Consider the following 18,357-nt stretch of genomic DNA (forward strand, 5'->3'; position numbering starts at 1 on the left):
CCCATGGAACTGGGGCCGGAGGAAATGAGCTCCACACTGTAACTAGAGAGGCTCCGGGTCCAGGTAACACCTGAGGAAGAATTCACTGACTGAAGAAGTAAACACTGGAATTGGTGAATGGGGAAGAAAACAAAAGAGAACTTTTTTCTAGAGAATTTATAAGACAGAGGTTTCAAACTACATTTTAGCAATAAAATGTAGCCGTGTCTCCTCCCCAAGGCATTCTTCACCAGAATCCCGATATCTGAACAGATAGTCTCGAAGCATCTCCTGGGGAGCTCAGCCTTCTGCCCTCCTGGCGTCCCCAGGACCACCACCCTCCACAGCCTCTCCCTCCACCCACCACCACCAAGGGGCCCCCTGAGGACTCAAAGACCCAGAGGAGCTCAGTTTGAAAATCCTGTCGCAAAACCTCTCCTCTGTGTCCCCTCCACCCAAACCGCCTGGAGAAAAGTAAGCGCCCAACAAAGGACCACTTCTTTTCAATGTTTCGATGTTGTTGTTATTGGTAACACCAACCAGGCCCAAATGAGCTCTTCCAGACCTTGAGAATCCATGATATTTTGGGGCCCAGGGCACAGGCTGCTGGTCCGCAGATGGTCCCCCAACCTGGTGTAGCACTCACCTCCTTCTCCCCACAGATGTTGCTGATGATGGAGCTGGAGGCCGGGCTGGAAGAGGGTCCCAGGACAGCGACCACCCCCTTGGGAAGGATCTGACACACTGTAGCCAGCAACAGGACACAGCGTGGGCAGCGGGAAAGGAAACAAGGCACTCATCAGGTGGTATGTGGGCTGGGTGCCCTGCCTGGGTTTCAGGCTCAAGTCCAACCTTCACCTGCTGGACCCTCACCTTCTGCCCCCCTCCCCTTTCCCACCCTTCCAAACCCAGTGCCTCTCCTTTTCTGGACTAGGGGACTCCAGGACAGTTTTATTGGAGTTTATGGACGGTATTAAATGAGGAAATGACCCAGGTTATGACAACATACGGCCACAGCCAACAGAGTGTATAAATTGTCTTGGCTGTCACTGAAGGACAGAGGCTAATGGCAGAAACCGGCAGACTCTATCCTGCCAGGCCTGCAGTGTGGGTGTTGGGAGGTACAGCCAGGCACGGCTGCCACAGGGGCTGAGGGCCCCGCTCACAGAACAGTCACCCGCCATGCAATCTGCTAGCCTATCCAATTTAAAGAGGAAGGGGAGGAAGACAGGCAGACAAGCAGAGGGACGAAGGGGGTAAGGATGATGCAGGCAAGAGAGGAAGAATCAGACTCAGCTACAGCCAAAGGGAGCAGAAGAGACAGGAGAAGAAAAAGAGAATGAGAAGCAGAAAAAGAGAGTGAGAGGCAAGGAGGGGGTCTCATGTCTCAATGCCACCCTCCGCCACTCCTGTTTACCTAGACGCCTGCGCGGTGCACCTGCTTCCCTGAGTGTCTCGGGCTTCCCCGTGGAGAAGGAGCCCTTCCTTCCTCTACTCTGGACACTCAGTCTCCTGTCAAAGAGCACCTCAAACGCCTCCTCCTTACACCTTCCCACACTCCTTTGTGTGGAATCAATCTTCCCCAGGGCTCTTGAGGCCCCTGGTCTGTCCCTCTGTACCAAGACACTTGTAAATGTGCCTCTTTCAACTTGTTGCTTAGGTATTGTTCTGCTCCCGCTAGATTTCAAACCCGTCAGGACAGGACCTGAGCCATCCTTCTCTCTAAAGCCCCACTTCTCACCTCCTCAGTGGCCTCTGCATGTTTTTCTAGGTGCCCAGTTCATATTCATTGAATAAATGAGTGGATGAATGGGCTACGTGGTCAGAAGAGGAGAGAATCTCAGATTTTAAAACACCAGTGAACAAGAAAGGAAGGACGGGAGAAGAAGGAGGTGACAGAACTTGAGATAATTCTCAGGATGCACACTGTGATATCAGAACCCAGGAGTTGGCCCCTGGAATGTGGACTGAGGTTCCCTGACATGCTGCAAGGCATTCTTCCCTGCAAAACTCAAAGCTTGCCTCTGGACACGTTTACTTCCTACGCACGTTGAGAGTCAGGCCGAGCCATTTCCCAGGACAGTAAACTGAGATTAAGGGATCAGTGCAAGGCTCCTCGCTGAGTTGGCTGCAAAGCCAACCCCTGCAACCTAGATGTTCTTTCTCCTAGGGTAGGGTCCTAACCACTGGCCCACAAGGCCACGTGATCGCCCTCAAGGGGAAGGGCTGGTGGGAAGAGCCTCAGAGTCCAAATCCTAGCGTTTACCACACAAGCCACAAAGCTGCAAGCTCTCCGCCCGGCCTGCGGCTCGGGCAGGGATCCTGCCACACCACAGATCTCAGCTGGGTACCGGAGGGGGACTCGTCTGTACTGTGTAGGAACCATGCCCAGTGACAAAGTCACCGCGAGCAGGCCCCCTGTCCGAAGAGGGCTCTGCCAGTTTCAAGCAGTTTCCGTATAAGTTAGCTCATGTGCTCTCAGCCCGGTTCGCCCTTACTGCCTGCTAGATGTCCTGAGTCAGCGGCCGTCAGACTACCACGGCTTTAGGGGTGAGTCTTGGTTCCTGATTTTACCAACCAGGACACAGCATCCGAGCGACGCTCAGGGACTCCTCCAGAGTCACGCGCCTCACACAGGTCAGAGCCTGCATCCGAAGTCGAGTGTGCTGGCCTCGTCCTGTCCGGTGCTCATTCTGCTCTCGAGGCCGCCCCCCACCCTGCAGCCTCAAGCACCCCTTCCCCCCTTCCAGTCCAGGTCCCCACCCCATCTCTTTCTATCGAATCTGCTTCCCCAGGTCACCAGGGACTTCTTAGCGGTTCTCATCCTATTCTCTTGTTACAGTATTCGATGCTGCTGACGGCATTGCTCTTTTGAATTTCCTAACGCCCCCCAGCCCTGCTTCTCGCCTGCTTCTCTGGCTCTGGTATCACCTAGTCATCACGTCCACGGCAGAGGGGCAGAGAGCACAGTCATTTAGAGCGCGGACTCCGACACAAGACTGCCTGGGTTTGAGTCCCGGCTCTGTCATTTCTAGCTGTGAGGCCCTAAGCAAGTTACCAAACCTCTCTGGGCCACTCCCTCATCATTAGAACGGGGATTCTAACAGTAGGGATGGTGGGAGAATTAAAGTGAATTAATACACCCAAAGGGCTTACAATGGCCCTGACATGCTACATGGCCTTATTAGGCCCACTGCATCGCGTGTGCTAGATTCTTCTCATAATCTGATTGGACCTTCATGTTTCTAGGAGGAAGATTCGGTATTTGGCCCTCTTTACAGATGGGGAAACTGAGGCTTAGAACATTGACAGAACTTGCTCAAGATCACAGGTGATACACACCAGAGCTGGGCTTGAACTCAGAGATCCATTGAGCACCAAAGCCCTGAACCACTCCACTTCACCCCACTTAGCTCTGCAAGCTCCCAGCGGAAGTCACCTGTGACTCTTCCCTGGCTTCCCTCACTGAATCCACTCACTCTACTCGTCAGCGGCCAAGTTCTGACCCCCTGACCTGCTCACCCACCATCCCATCCTTTCCACTCCCATTGCGACTGTTCCAAGTCAGTCCCTTTTTCCACCTGCCTCCTAAGGGGCTTCTCTGTCTTCAGAATTCTTCATTTCCAATCCATTCTCCAGACTGTGAGACAAATTATAATCCTAAAACACCGGTGTGCGTGTGCCGCTGCACGGCAGAAAGCATGTCTTATTTACCTCTGGGCCCTCCAGACTTAGCACAGGACCTGACTCAGAGTTATGTGCTGAAAAATAGTTGCTGAACTGCACGGAAGCCTGCTCACAACATTTTCCATAGGAAATTGGAAATAAGCTAAGGGTCCAATCATAAGGGAATACTTACCTAAAGTGTGGGTCATATACCCACATGAAATCTTGCTTAGGTATTTAAAATGCTTATGAACAGTTTATAATAGTATTAAAAATATTTATGAAATAATATTAAAGAAGCAGGATATAAAATTATACATAGAGGTGTAGGAAGGCTACAGCTGAACAAATACAAAACACAGTTATGAGCTGAGGAACGACTAGAAGATGTTATAAAAGCCCGTGATTACTGAGTGCTAATTATGGCCCATGATAGCACTTCGTAGGAATGGATTTATTTCTCAGAACGACCTGATGAGATAGGAACCATTATTTCCTTTTACGGATGAGGAAACGGGACCAAAGGTTAAAGGTCAGAGTCAGGACGCACACCCCCAGTCCCTGGGCCCCGGGTCAGTACGTTCACCACTGTACCACACAGCCTCCCATGTGCATGGCGCTTAACCGGACATTCGTGGCGATTGCTGACACTGAATGACTTTCTTGCCCTTTTTTCCCCTTTACTTTCTATCATGAGCATGTATTCCTTTCATAACATGTCATTACAAAATACAGGATGTCCTAAGAAAAGTTTCTTCTGAGGAGCGAGTAAAGTCCAAAGGTATGTGATCTCCTCAAGATACCATCTTTCCAGAACTTCCTCCCACTTTGCTTCGGGCTACTCCACGCCAGCTCTCCCCGAACATGCTTCTTATTTTCCCACTCGAGCCTGTTCCCAAGTAGTTCTCTCTGACCAGACCAGGGATTCGTAACCTAGGGTTAGAAGTCAGTGGTCTGTGAACACTTTGGGGGGAAAAAGTGACATCACTGTTTTTTCTCCTAACTGCAAGCTGGCATTTCCTTCAATTTTGAACATAGGCAATAAATCTCAGTATCTTAACAGTACCTCTGACTTGGTCACCAGCAAACACCACAAATGCTTTCCTGTCACCCTGCAGGGCTACAGATACTCTTAAGAGGTGATTTACATTATTATTTCAAACTTAGGCTAGCGGTTGGACTTGTTGCTAGGCTTGGCTATTTAATACATTAATAAAGAAGCACATTGATTAATATATGATTATAAAAATGTTTTAACTGCGTTTCCATGTAACTGGTTTCCTTGGTCATCCTATCTGTTGTATTTTATTCATTTAAAAACACTTTTCTGTGGGGCACCTGGGTGGCTCAGTCAGTTGAGTGGCTGACTCTTGGTTTTGGTTCGGGCCATGGTCTCAGGGAGTCTGCCTGAGATTCTCTCCCTCTCCTATTGCCCCTCCCCTTGCTCCTGAGCACGTGCTCTCTCTCTCTCTCTCTCTCTCTCTCAAATAAATAAATAAATCTTAAAAAGGAATACAAACACTTTTCTGAGAAGGAATCCATTAGCACCATTAGCACCCCCAGGCGACCACGGTCCAGGCCCTCTCTCGCCCTTCTGCTTGGCAAACTCCTGATCCTCCAGGGCCCAGCTCAGGTCTTGCCCCGGGGCAAGAAGACACCGCCTCCTCCTTCTACGTACATCGCTGCGTGGCTCTGAGTCAGCTCTGCGCTGGAGCTGCTGAGGCCAATCAGCCTCCCTGTTCTCTGAATTCTTGGCCAGCTTCTGCCCCAAGCTGGTTCATTATGATGGGCCTCAGCAGAGAGAAGCTTCTCCTAAAAATAAATTCTTATAGAAGGCTAAAATCCCTTATTCCCAATTCCAAAAATCCAAAAGCCTCTGAAGCTGGATGGTTTTCACCAAGCTCGTTTGGTGGCAAATCTGATCTAAATAGACAGATGTGAGGTTATTAACAGCATGTGAATATCTGAATACAGGTATGCATGTATTTGAGTATGGGGTTCTGCCCCAAGCCCCACCTGGAGATGTTACTTAAGGTATGGTGTACATACCACATGACTTTGCCAATATCTGGAAAGTTCTGGATTCTGAACATATCTAGCCTTGTGGGTTTGTGGACCTGTGCCTTCCATTCTGAGTGTCCATCTCCCACCTCCCACACCGAACTGGGAACTCCTTAAGGGCTTGGGTCACACCAATTCAGCACTGGCAAAAAGAAATTTCTCCACAGATGTTTGCTCAACTGAATTGAAATGATCCAAAATGATCCAATCCCCATGGCGCAGGGATTTCCTGGGGTCTGGGAATTGTTCTTTCTCGTTCCCTCTAAGGGATGCCCTGCTCAAGACAAATGGAGACTGATTACGAAGGGCCTCAGCTCTGAAGCCTCTGCGACCCGGACTTGGCAGGCCCAGGCCATCTGCATGAGGGCCCTGAGCAGTCTGTGGGAGAGACGGGAGGGAGGGCGGTACACTTTACCTCTGCCTCCCAGGGAGCAGGAGAGAGAGGGAATGGGGAGATAGGAGTGACATTGCCATGGCAACAAAGTTTCTGAGCCGGCAGAGGCATTGGAAGACAAGGGTCAGAGAAGCTGCTGGAATAAAAGGCTGTGATGGGGTACTGTAAGGGGGGTAGATTCCGTCCCCTCAAGATGCCAGCTCTAGCCTGGATCCCAAGTCCTTCTCTGAGTCTTTGCAGAGAGAGGAAGGGTCTGCCTGTGATGCAGACAGTACCGAGGGGTTAACCGTGGGCACCACTGATTCCAGCCCTCTAGGGCAGGGGCGGCCTCCCGGGGGGCACGGGGTCCTCTTCACTTACAGCATGACACTTTCAGGGAGCTACTCAGCAGCTCCCTGACCCCATGCGGGGAATGCGCGTGGCCATCGGGAGCTGACAATGAGGTGGACCAGAGGGGGCAGGGAGAACCCAGAGTCCTTCCCATCAAAACACGTCACGATGCCACAGCCCAAGTGGGGCGGGGGGGGGCAAGGTCTCTCTGGTGGTGCTGCACACTCGCCAGAAAGAAGCCCGGACTGTCCCAGAGCAAACCAGACACCCGCCTCGATCCACCTGGAAGAACGTCTCCTCACCTGTCGCAGAGCCTTCGGGCGCGTGCTCCGTTCTTAACCCCCACCCCGAGAGCTGACAGCGGGCCGAACTGGGGGGGGGGGGGCTTGCCGGTCCCCAAGCTGAGGAAGGGGGTGCGTGAGGGTGAGCGTGCCAGGCCTCTGTGCCTGGTGGGGCTCTCCCTGGTCAGAGAACTCAGAACTGCCATCGGCCTCCCCGCTCACCCACGGCCTCGGCCCGGCCCCACACCAGCATGAGAGCAGCACCACCATCTACTGGGGGCACCCCGTGTGCCGGGCCCCAGGCTGGCAGACACGCTAGCTCCCTGAATCCTTACATCGCCCTGCGAGGGAGGAGTCACTATATGAATCCCTCTTCTCCTACTACTGCTAGTACGTGAAATGTATCAGGAGTTCACCCTGTATCGGGCACTGCTCCAAGTCTTACAAGGGCATCATCTCATTTAATCCTCAAAAAACTGGGGTTCCTGGGTGTCTCAGTCGGTTAAGCATCCACCTCCAGCTCAGGTCCTGATCCCAGGGTCCTGGGATAGAGCCCCACCTCTGGCTCCCTGCTCAGCGGGGAGTCTGCTTCTCCCTCTGCCCTTCCCCACTGTTCACACTCCCTCTCTCTTTCTCTCTCATAAATAAATAAATAAATAGCTTTAAAAAAAAAAACCTGAAGAAACCTCTCGAAGGGGAGCGTGGGTGGTGCAGTCGGTGAAGCTTCTGCCTTCGGCTCAGGTCATGATCCCGGGGTCCTGGGATTGAGCCTGAGCCCTGGGGTTCTGTGTGCAGCAGGGAGCCTGCTTCCCCCTCTCACTCTGCCCCTCCCCCTGCTCATGCTCCCTCCCTCACTCTCTCAAATAAATAAAATCTTAAAAAAAAAAAAAAAACAACTCTTGAAGTAAGAACTGTTACTATTCTCATTTTACAGATAAGGACTCAGGCACAGAATATAAGCCCGAGGTGCTGGTAGAGCCAGGATTAGGATCCTGGTGTGTCCAACTCCAGAAACTGACCCCTATTCTATACCATTCTCTAATCCCGGGCCTCAGTACTGCACAGAAACTCTCCGCTCCAGCCACACCCAACCGTCACGGTGGCCCAAGGCACGTTGCTTCCTGCCCCGAGCCCTTGCTCATGCATACCATCTGCGTGGGTGCCTGCTTCCCTTCTCTCTGCCCACCAAACATTCCATGGTCCAGCCCAGAGGCCTTACCTGACCACCGGCTACACCTCAGACCTATTCCCGACCACCCTCTGCCCCTGTCTGAGCCACACAGCAGAGCTACTGAACTTTGTCACTTTTCAGATGTTTGGGTTTTAACCACCTCCTAGAAAACACTGTGAGCCTCAGTTTCCCCATCTGATCCTCAACCATAAGGAGGTCGCACCAAATGATTTCTAAGCACTGCACTTCCATGTGTTTCTGAGTCCATACTATGCACGCGTGACATGGGGAGCTCAGAGAGTGGGGAGCAAGAAATGTTTGTTGAATGACTCATCACTATGCATGTGACTTCTTTCTCTGAAGGCTTCTCGCTTTTTACCCTTTATGCTGCCTTGGATTTGTTCTATCGAACTGACGGAGGGATGCTCGCCGTCTCTGACTAGAGTCAGCTCCGAATCACCCAAGGTCACGCCCACGGAGCCTGTGAGCAGCTCGGGGAGCTCGTGCAGGAGGAGCAAGCTCGCAGCCAGAACACCACGCGCTGGGCCCCTCTCCAGGCTCACAGGGGCCACGTGGGGCCGGATAACCGGCACGTCTCGGGGTTTCCAGGGGAAACAGTGTGGACAGCTGATAGCAGGCTTGGCCTCACAGAGACAAACCACAGCAGAGGCGAGGGGTTGACAGGGAGGCCCCCGCTTCTAGCTCCACAGTAAATTAAACTTCAAACTGACTCCAGCAGCAGCAAGTGCCTCCGGGTGTTTGGATGATAAGGGGGTGGGCATCCCGTTAAGCTCCAATACAGCAGCCTCAGGAGACATGCTGATCTATGGGACAGAGAGGGGGGCAAGGCCTGTGGGACCCTCCCTGCACAGGAAAGGCTGAGGTGGAGATAAGATATAGACACGGGGAGGGAAAGGGCCAGGCGGGAGGGGGATGACCTCAGGGGTCTTGCTCATCCCTCTCATTGCAGATCCGTGGGCTGCATGGACGGAGTCGGGAAGTCAAACATCAAGAAGCCGGTGGCGATGGTGAAGGGGCAGGGCGGCAAGGGAACCAGACTTGGGTTTGAGGAAGCCCTATGGGTGACCCTCACTTTAAATAAACCCATTATATGAACATCTAAGTGAACCAGATACAGCAGGAAGTGATTTTGCACTTGTAAATTTCCAGTGTCCAGGGTTGTTATTACTTATGCCCCGTCTGGTACTTCCCACCTCCCAGCCTCGTTTTGAATCATCAGATGAGGAGGTGGAACTCTGGACGCCAGCATCTTCAGATTCTTTACACTGCAATCTTGGATTCTCGAAATAGTCATTGTTCCCCTCGACTGATACTCCCACCCCGGACATGATTCATGAAAGCGCAATCTGCACAGAGCTTTTGGAAACTCACCTATTTGCTGCAAGTACGTACTACCGTCCGTTGCTGGAACGTTACTGCCCCAGCTTAGAGCAGAACCTGCGCTCTCCACAACCAAGAATGTCACCGCTAGGGTCTCTTTCGTCCCCCTGGAGCAGAGTGCCTGGCCAGGGGTGACAGATGTGAGGTTGGGGGCACTGTTCAGGGCCCCAGACTGGCTCAAATAAGTTTAAGTTAATAATGCAAATTAGCCCTGGGCCCCTAGCCTGGGGAAAACACAGCCCGTGAAACTGAGTAGCGGCTGGCTTTGGGTGGTCCATGGCAACTTCCAAAGGCTCAACACTGTCAGAGGCATCAAGCCCAGAAAACTGGAAAGAGAAAAGGAATGTCCAGTTATGATGGATGCCCCGTGAGGTGTGCCGACATTTGGAGAGGCCACGTGGGAGGAGTTGGGAGGTAGATGGTGCTGCCATGTACGGATAGCTGAACTTTGAACAGAGGAGAGAGGCAGATGATGGTAAGAGGGGAAGGAAGCCTGCTCAGAGGAGGGGCTGAGAGCCCACAGCGAAGTCCCCAGCAGCCTTTTAGTGATGCCAGTTGCACGCCCGAGGCTAAGCACCTCACCACCAGTGTCCCGTGCTGTGCTCCAAATGACCCTAGCAGGTGATATCACCATCCCCTCATTTTACCAAAGCGGAAACTGTAATACAAAAAGGTCCGCATCCTGTCTACAGTCACATAGCTCGTAAATAGTAGAGCCAGGATTTAAAGCTGGCCAGTCTGATTCTAAAACCCATGCTCTTGCTCTTTATAACACAGACGCCCCAACGTAGGCATCTCAGAGCTATTGTCCCTCCTTGATCCGGGGACCCTGTCTCCCTCCTCTTTCCCCCGACACTGCCATTGAAGTCCAGTCCCCGCCTGGCTCGAGCCAACAGCACTTACCTGTTCTCTCCCTTACTAGGGGAGGAAAAGAGCTGGGCTGGAACCTTCCTATGAACTATCTGGGTGGTGTTTAAAATCCATTGTGGGGGAACAGCTCTGGCTTCAGATGAAAGGCCTTTGGGGTAAAAAGATCCAGAAGCCCTGTTTCTAACAAATGCTAATCATTCGTCAAACACATTGAGATGTAAAAGCTGAACTAAGGGTTACTAGCTAATAAAACACTTGGCGCCTAAAAGAAGGGCATGGAAAAGATGCCCCAAAGCTCTCTAACGTGAAATAAAAATATCAGTTTCTTTTATCTCCCTGATTCATCTGGCTTAATATTTTAGAAGTATTGACTTTAAGAAGCCAGGCTGCATGGGTCACCCGGAGAGGAAATTTACATGTGCTAATGACCCCTATCCACAATGTGCAATTTGTGCCCTGCTCCACCAGGGGAACCCTGAAGAACCAAAGAGAAGGAAGGAGGAGCTGGCTTTCGGAAGTGTGCTCTACAGCGCTATCTAGGAATCTGGGTCCCCGTCAGAGACCTGTCCTCCCGGACAAGGAACCACTACAGACCGGACTAGGAGAGTCACAAGAAGCTGTTGCCGGTATTTCTGATTTCATCCACAAGATGCAGGCACACTGGAATCTTACTTTCATTGTACTAGAACTTCATCTCCTTGCCAGCGAGGATTTCTAGCTGCTCCTTGCTGAATCCCCACTGCCTGGAATAGAATACAGCTGGCGCTCACTACATATGTACTGCCTGACCGACTGAATAAGTATGTGGGTATTTCAGGCACCTGTTCTTCCTCCATTCCCCCGTCGGGAGGCATCTATGTCCACAGATCCCGCTGGTCTCACCAGTCCTGTTCTGTAGGGCACGAACCCACTCTTGGTCCCTAAGCCTGGATGCTGTCTCCACGGGTCTTAGGCCCATCTGGCCAACACTCGTGACTGGTGAGCTCGGCCATGGCAAGTTGAGCTGGACCCATCAGATCCTCTACCTTGGAAATTCAAGCCAAGAGATGCTGACGGAAGCCACCACTGAGGTACACACCGAGGAGAGACTGTAAGCCACCCGATGGCAGGGACCGTGTCTACCTCGTTTTCCACACTGTTCCCAATGCATGATATTCTGCGCCACGCCTGAAAAGGAGTACATGCTCAATAAAAGTTGCTTGAATAAATAGAGAAAGAGTAAATAGGGCCTGTGTGGCCATGTGGGACAGGTGTGTGATGAATGAGCCAGGGAAATCGATAAGCCAGAAGAGGAAGAGCACAGATTCGACGCCACAAGAGCTTTAAAGGAATCAGAGACAGAGCTGCTGTCTTCCTCCCTTCCTGCTCTCTCTGGACCCATAGGACGTCCTACCCACCGCCCTTGGACCAGTGGGATGTGTCTCTTCGCTCGCAGTACTAACGGCCCAGACCGCAGCACGGCTGAATCCCCCCACCCCCGGAAGACCGGCTGTCTCAATACATACCTGGGCAAGGTGTTCTTTTCTTTTTGTCTGTTTTTGCCTTTGAGTGTAACCAAAGGTTGAAATGGGTGACAAAGGGAGGAGATAGGGCGGAGTCCTAGGGAAGAGACATTATCACCTCTCCGGGCTGAGGGGCTCCTCTCCTGCCATCTGCATGGGGGTTGTTCATGGCCAGCTCGGCTCTGAGCCACCGGCACACTGACTGGGAAGCTCATCCTGGAAAGTTGTCAAGGTAACACCAGCACCACACCAGAGAATTCTAGAGAGGGCGTTGTGGACTGGGTGTGGCCTTGCAGGGTGAGCACATGACTGCAGGGTTCAGGACCGGCTCAGCCCTTGACTCGCTCTGTGGATGGGCAAGTTATTCATCGTTTTTGAGCCTCAGTTTCTCTTGGAGAGTGGGGACAAGAACACTTAACTCTGGTGTTGGTAGAATTAAAAGCAGTGCCCAGCACGTGGTAGGGGCTCCATACACGGGACCTCAGTGCCCTATTGTGTATGTCTGGAAAGCACTGCAGCTCACAGAGGATTTCGCTCTATTTTACGTCCTTTAAATCCCACAACAATCTACAAGATTTGCAAAGTAGAGCCTAGCATTCCCATTTTGCAGATGAAGAAATTGAGGTTAAACGGGATACGTACTTTGTCCAAGGTCACCCACAGAACGGTCAAACTCCATCCCAAGTCCCACAGCGCTGCCCTCAGCACAAACCAGCAAGATAGGAGATCAGATGTGCGTTGACTAAGCGACCCCCCAGCTGGCTACATCTCTCTTTTCTTAATCACGCACAAGGTGTCATTCAGGGATTTGTGTACAACATGTCCAGGAGATGAATGAATCCATAGATGAAGGAATGAATGAGTGGGTGAATGAATGAATGAGTATCCTGTCTTAACTCTACTCCACACATACTTGGCAACAAAACCTGGGGCTCTCCTCCAGACTGAGCCCTACGGGGCCTGCTGCTGCATGTTTCTCTCCCTCTCTGGGGAATACCTAACCACAGGCCTGGTGATGGGTGCAGCTCACCCTATCAGCCCCTCCTGCCAGCAAAGAAAGCAGAGGGCAGCCCTGCTCATTCTACGTACTGGTTTCTGCAGTCTCGTACTCGCTGTCTCTGAGAAGCTCAAAGATGTCCACTTCGACCTTGGCCTTGCCCAGCCTCTCAGGAGCGCGGTTGATGCGATTCTTGGCCAGGGTGATGGAGAGCCGCTCCCCTCTGCTGCACTCCATGGGGTCATCCAAGATAGCAGCTGTGGGCAGGCAACCACACGGACACAGTTGGTACCCTCTCCCGTTACCCTCCTCTTCTCCAGTCTCCCCCCACTGCCACCTTCCTCTGCCAGGCAGCTCCCCGCCTCCCCCTCCCCCCTGCCATCCTTGGAACTATTCCCAAAGCAAGTTCTCTACACACTGAGGGGGCTTGGTTTGTAGCCAAGTGCGCCTGTGAATTCTAATGCGCATATCCGCCTCAGGAACCCCGTCATGTCACGGCAGGCCACCGGGGTCTATGTGTACGAGGCCCCGAGGCCCAGACATGGTGACACGCTTGGAGGTGCACTGACACGCACGCACAGGCACATGTGTGCGAAGGAAGGGACACAGGGGCCGTCCTTTGACAGTGGTATTCTGGGCATCGGCAGAACTCTCCCTGAGACAAGAGAGGGTGAAAGGACACCAGGCATGAGAGGGAGAGCCACGGCTGACACTGCTAAATGCCAGCTCTCCGGGCTCTGATGCTGATGAACCATGTCGGCCGGTGAGCCAGGCAGTTTCTCTGAACTTCTTTTCCTCACTGAACATGAAGAGTAGGAAGACAAGCTCAGGGGCCTGGTGTGAGGATTCAGTAAGGTAATGTATGTAAGAGACACTACGAATGGTTGGAGTGGCATAATTCCAAGAGCTGCCCAACTTCCAGAAGCAGCATTTAGGGTAAGTGTTCTAGTAGCCTACAGACCTGTGTTCAAATCCCAGCTCCACCCCATATCAGCTCCCAGACCTCAGTTTCCTCACTGGTAGAATGGGGAGAAAGCCCACTCCTTGGGCCATTGTGAAGATTACCTGAATAGGCTGTGTGAGCTCCTTAGCACAGTACCTGAGTCCCTCAACAAATCTAGCTCTGGGTACCATTCATGCTCTTGGTAGAGAAAGCTACGAGATTGAAAATCTCTACGAAAACTCGTATATATGTGGTCACAGCAGCATTACTCATAATAGCTCAAAAGTGGAAAAAACCCAAGTGTCCATCAGCCGATGCATGAATAAGCCAAATGTGGTGTATCTCTACAGCGGAATAGTACTCAACAACAAAAAAGAACGAAGTACTCACACAGGCCGCAACATGGATAAACCCTGAAAACACGAAGCTAGCTAAAGAAGCCAGACACTAAATACTGCACACAGGATGATTTCCTTTATAAGAAATTTCCAGAACAGATAAATCCACAGAGGCAGAAAGTAGATCAGTGGTTGCCTAATGGCAGTGATGGAAAAGTTGGAACAAAGGGGGGGTGACTGCTGATGCATACACAGTGTTTCTTTTGGGGGTGCTGAAAAATGTTCTAAAATTGATAATGGTGATAGATGCGTAACTCTGAATACACTAAAAACCACTGAGCTGTACACTTTAAGTGGGTGAATCACGTAGTATATGGATTATAATTTTAATAAAGCTCTTACAGAAAAAAAAAAAAGAAGAAGAAATATCAAGCTTATGTTTCAGAGGTTGAAGGCTCAGAAAAGCGACATGGGGAATGGAGCCAAATAGGTTTCACTGACACGTGGCCCTTGAATCTCTGTGGCTGGCGTGGACAGAAGAGACCCAGGTCCCGCGTTGTCTTTTCTATTCGCTGCTCCCATACCTACTGTGACCCATTTTCCAAACTGAAAACCGGGACACAGAATAGTACAAAGCCTTTCCCCCTGATTTGAGGATGTGTTTATATGCACAGCCTTGTTGAACAATAAAAATTAGATTTCATTAACACCGGTCGGGCCACACTCTGGGCAACAGAGGCACATCCCAAGACCCAGCCATTCCAGGGGGCTTCTGTGAATTAGGTAGCAAAGTCCTCACACACCTGGTATCATCACCACCTGCAAGAGCAGCCAAAGAAATTACTATTACTATATACGTGTGACTGAAGAGTCTGAGGACACCCGAAACACCTACCCAGGTGACCTCGGGAAAGCAAGACCAGGATGGGAATATTACTCAGGAAGCAGAAACCCAAACAATTGTACTGTGCTGTCCTAGGAGGAAAACTCTGGGAAGAGAAAGGAAGAAGGTACAGAAGTGGTTCTCAAATGGTGTTCCTTGGAGGGCCCTGGGCTCCATGAGGAAGCAGGGGGAGAGGCCACAAGGGGTCTCCAGTCCCTGACACTTCAACCAACACACCTCCACACCCGTCAGTTTTGGAAACTGGGGTTCCACAGAAGACTTGATATGGAAAAAAATGTTTCAGTGTTAAAAATATAATAGAAATCATAAGTCTAGTCCTAAAGCATAGAAAAGAGACACCTGAAATGTCAGGAATTGGCATAGCCATCACACACAAATTATGAGGAAGAGGCACGGGATCCCTGGCCCGCGAGCTTTCCGTGAAGAGGCACACATTTGTTCAGTGACAACGGTCGCATAAATGCTCAGTGGACATATCTCCCTTAAGCTCTGCAACGACTCCGTGAGATGAGCGTGTTTTTTCTGTCATCCTCACTTGGAGATGAGAAAATGCTCAGAGAGCTCAAGGGACCTGCTCACATGCACAGGGCTGGGGAGTGGGAGAGGCGGACGGTGACCCCAGGTCGGCCTCATGCCGACCCTGTACCCGCAGCCAAGGCTCATCTTCCTTCTACTGAAACTTGTCTTCGTCGGGATTTGCTGCTGAGCAGGGGGCGTACTGGGTAGGTGTGCCTTAGCTCAGGCTGCTGCCACAAATTCCGTAGACTGGGTGGCTCACACAGCAAACATTTATTTCTCCCGGTTCTGGAGGTGGGGAGACCTGAGATTAGGGTGCTCGCATAGTTGGGTTCTACAAGGGGCCTGCTTCCTGGTTTGCAGTCACCTGCCTTCTCACATGGTCCTCACAGGGTAGAGAGAAAAGGAAACATTCTCTGGACTCTTCTTCTAAGGGCACTCATCCTGTCATGGAGGTCCCACCACCCTCATGACCTCATCTCAATGGAATGCTTTCCTAAGCTCCCGCCTCCTAATACCATCCTATTGGGGGGTAGGATTTCAACACATGAATTTTGGGAGGACACAGTTCCCTCCGTAGCAGTGGGGCACATGAGCTTTTAGCCACCGTAAAGAAAGAAAGTCTCACCAAGGCAAATCAACTCTGAAACACTAACAGGCAGGACCCTGGAGTTCTGGACATTCCGCTAGCTACTGCTCCCAACCTTCGCGAGATTTCTAGATGGGAGGGCATCTTTTTCTTTGGACCATAGGACCTTTAAATACTAGGAAATCACTTGCAATAAAATAATTAATAAAACAATCTCTCAGAGAACACCCACGTCCCCTGTAAATCTAGGAGGGAACTCAGCCGTCTAGGCCGGAAGGGGAATTACTTCAGTAATGTTTTGATAAGGTTGCTCATGCCACAGACGGTGGACTTGCCTCTGTCCCATCGGTAGACAAAGGGCACAATCAGCCCTATACTGCAGGAGGCAACACACATCCAGTAGTCTGTTTCAGGGTTGTGTACTCTCTTTTTGAGCAGAAAACGTTCAGGACACATGGTATGGACTGGATGTGTCTGTCTCCACCCTCCCCCAGTCACATGTTGAAACCTTAACCCCCCAGTGTGACTACATTAAGAGACAGCGCCTTGAAAAGGTAATTAAAGTAACCTGAAGTCATAAGAGTTAGGCCCTGATCAGATAGGATTAGTGTCCTTCTAAGAGACTCCGGAGAGAGCTCTCTCTCTCTCTCCTACTATGTGAGGACACGGCGAGAAGGCAAGCCAGGAACAAGGCTCTCTCCAGAAACCGATACCGCTGGCACCTTGATCTCGGACGTCCAGCCTCCAGAACTGGGAGAAATAAATGTCTGTTGTCGATGCTAGCCAGGCTGGGGTGTTTCGCTACGGCAGCCCGAGCCGACAGAAATAATGTGCCGACACAAACCCAGACGTAGAGCACACCAGCCAGCCCTGGGACACATCACCAGCTCGCACAGCATCACTGGACATACTTGGAGACAGAGGCATCATGACCAGGTGTGCAGTAGGGAATGTGGGGATTTTCTATGAAGGGGCCTAGGAGGTCCCCCGAGTGCCTCCTTCTTCTCTCCCTCCCCACAGGGTCCAAAGAAGGGCTCTGCACTCCACCCGACCTCTGTGCTCTGGGTACCACTCTTCATTAAGTTTTGGGTTTTAGACAATGATTGACTCCTGTCTGGGAACAGCATCAGCTGGGTGGAGGGTTGGCATCAAACACATTGGGATGAGAATAATCAGGATGATGACAGGAACCCAGATGCGGGGGCTGGGGACATGAAGGATGAGGTGCCAGCTCAGGCCCTGCTAGGACAGCACAAGAACATGTGCCCGACAGGCAGTTACCAAGAGCACACTTGCTGTTTGGCAGTCCCCAGCGAGGGGCCTCGTTGCAGGGAGCAGTGTGCTCGGGACTGAGTGTGCAGCTGATGCTCCTGGCCCCTTGCTCTGTCCCCCAGGTCTGGCGATCACACTGGGCTGGGCTGCTCAGGGCTCCTAGCCACTGCCTAATGAGGAGCGATATCATCTGGCACATCCTCCACCCCGGGGACTGCTCTGCAGAGAAGTCAGCTAGTGGGCACGGTAAGGCCGGGAGGTCAAGGCTGAGATGGGGACATGCCATCAGGGAGCTGGGTCTTGCCCACGTTTCCAGTCGTGGGGACTCGTGCACAGGGACCCTTCCATGGCATGTACTCAACAGGCCTCTCTTGTGCCCAGGGAGCTGGTGACCCCTAACACTGACATTGGGCTTTTCTTAGCACAAGCCAACAGCTTTACCTCTACCCAGGTCTGAGTTCTAAGGTTCATGCCAAGGAAAGGGCAGCCTCTTGACTCTGTGCCCACCTCCACCCCGAGGTCTTCTCTCCATGCTCTGGGCTTAGGCCTATGTCTACTCCAGAGAGGATGCTTCCCCTGGGGCTGGCAGGCCTGGCTCTGCCTATTCTAATCCTTTCTGGCTCACCCAGTGACTGTGGCCATGATTATCGCTCCCCTGCTCAAAGTCCTCAGGCCTCCCAATTAACTGAGGTTTGGTCCCATTTGAGTGTCTAGGATGGCACCAGGCCCTCTGCAGTCTGGCTTCCAAATGCCCTTCTAGCGGCAGCACCCCATTCCACCCCTACAGCGACAGCACCCCCACATTAGGACCAGGGCTGGCTTTACCTTCCCTCTCCATGCCTCTGCTGACACCAGCCCTGTCCCTTGTCCCCCCTTTCCTTATAAGGACTCTCCTTCTTCCCCTCAGACCCACCTCTTCCAAGAAGCCCTCCCTGACTCCCCCAGCCCAGTGCTCTCCTTAGGTTTCTCGAGAGACCGCTCACTGCCTTCGGGGAGTGCTTACCTTTACTTCTCTCTCTAGAACTTCCCTCCACCAGCTTGAACCTGAAAAGCTCAGAGTGATCTCTCCTTCCTTGGAAACTCCCAGGTTCCCCATCCCGAATTAATTCCCTCTTCCTTAAAACTCCCACAGAAATTTCTCTG

The 18,357-nt window shown here is 51.8% G+C and overlaps 1 protein-coding gene across 1 annotated transcript in view; it reads right to left on the reverse strand.

Moving 5' to 3' along the window:
* The window catches only part of GRIK4 (glutamate ionotropic receptor kainate type subunit 4), a 197,302-nt gene that overhangs the window by 162,034 nt on the left and 16,911 nt on the right, over window positions 1–18,357 (reverse strand). Inside the window, exons 2-3 of the mRNA XM_040631118.1 lie at window positions 12,745–12,909; window positions 626–723 (exon numbers count right to left, since the gene is read on the reverse strand). Of these exons, the coding sequence (XP_040487052.1) occupies window positions 626–723; window positions 12,745–12,889 (243 nt within the window). The 5' untranslated portion in view covers window positions 12,890–12,909. The remainder of the gene's footprint in view (window positions 1–625; window positions 724–12,744; window positions 12,910–18,357) is intronic.

Source organism: Ursus maritimus, unplaced genomic scaffold (genome assembly GCF_017311325.1).
Source record: "Ursus maritimus isolate PB19 unplaced genomic scaffold, ASM1731132v1 scaffold_16, whole genome shotgun sequence".
Taxonomy (NCBI): Eukaryota; Metazoa; Chordata; class Mammalia; order Carnivora; family Ursidae; genus Ursus; species Ursus maritimus.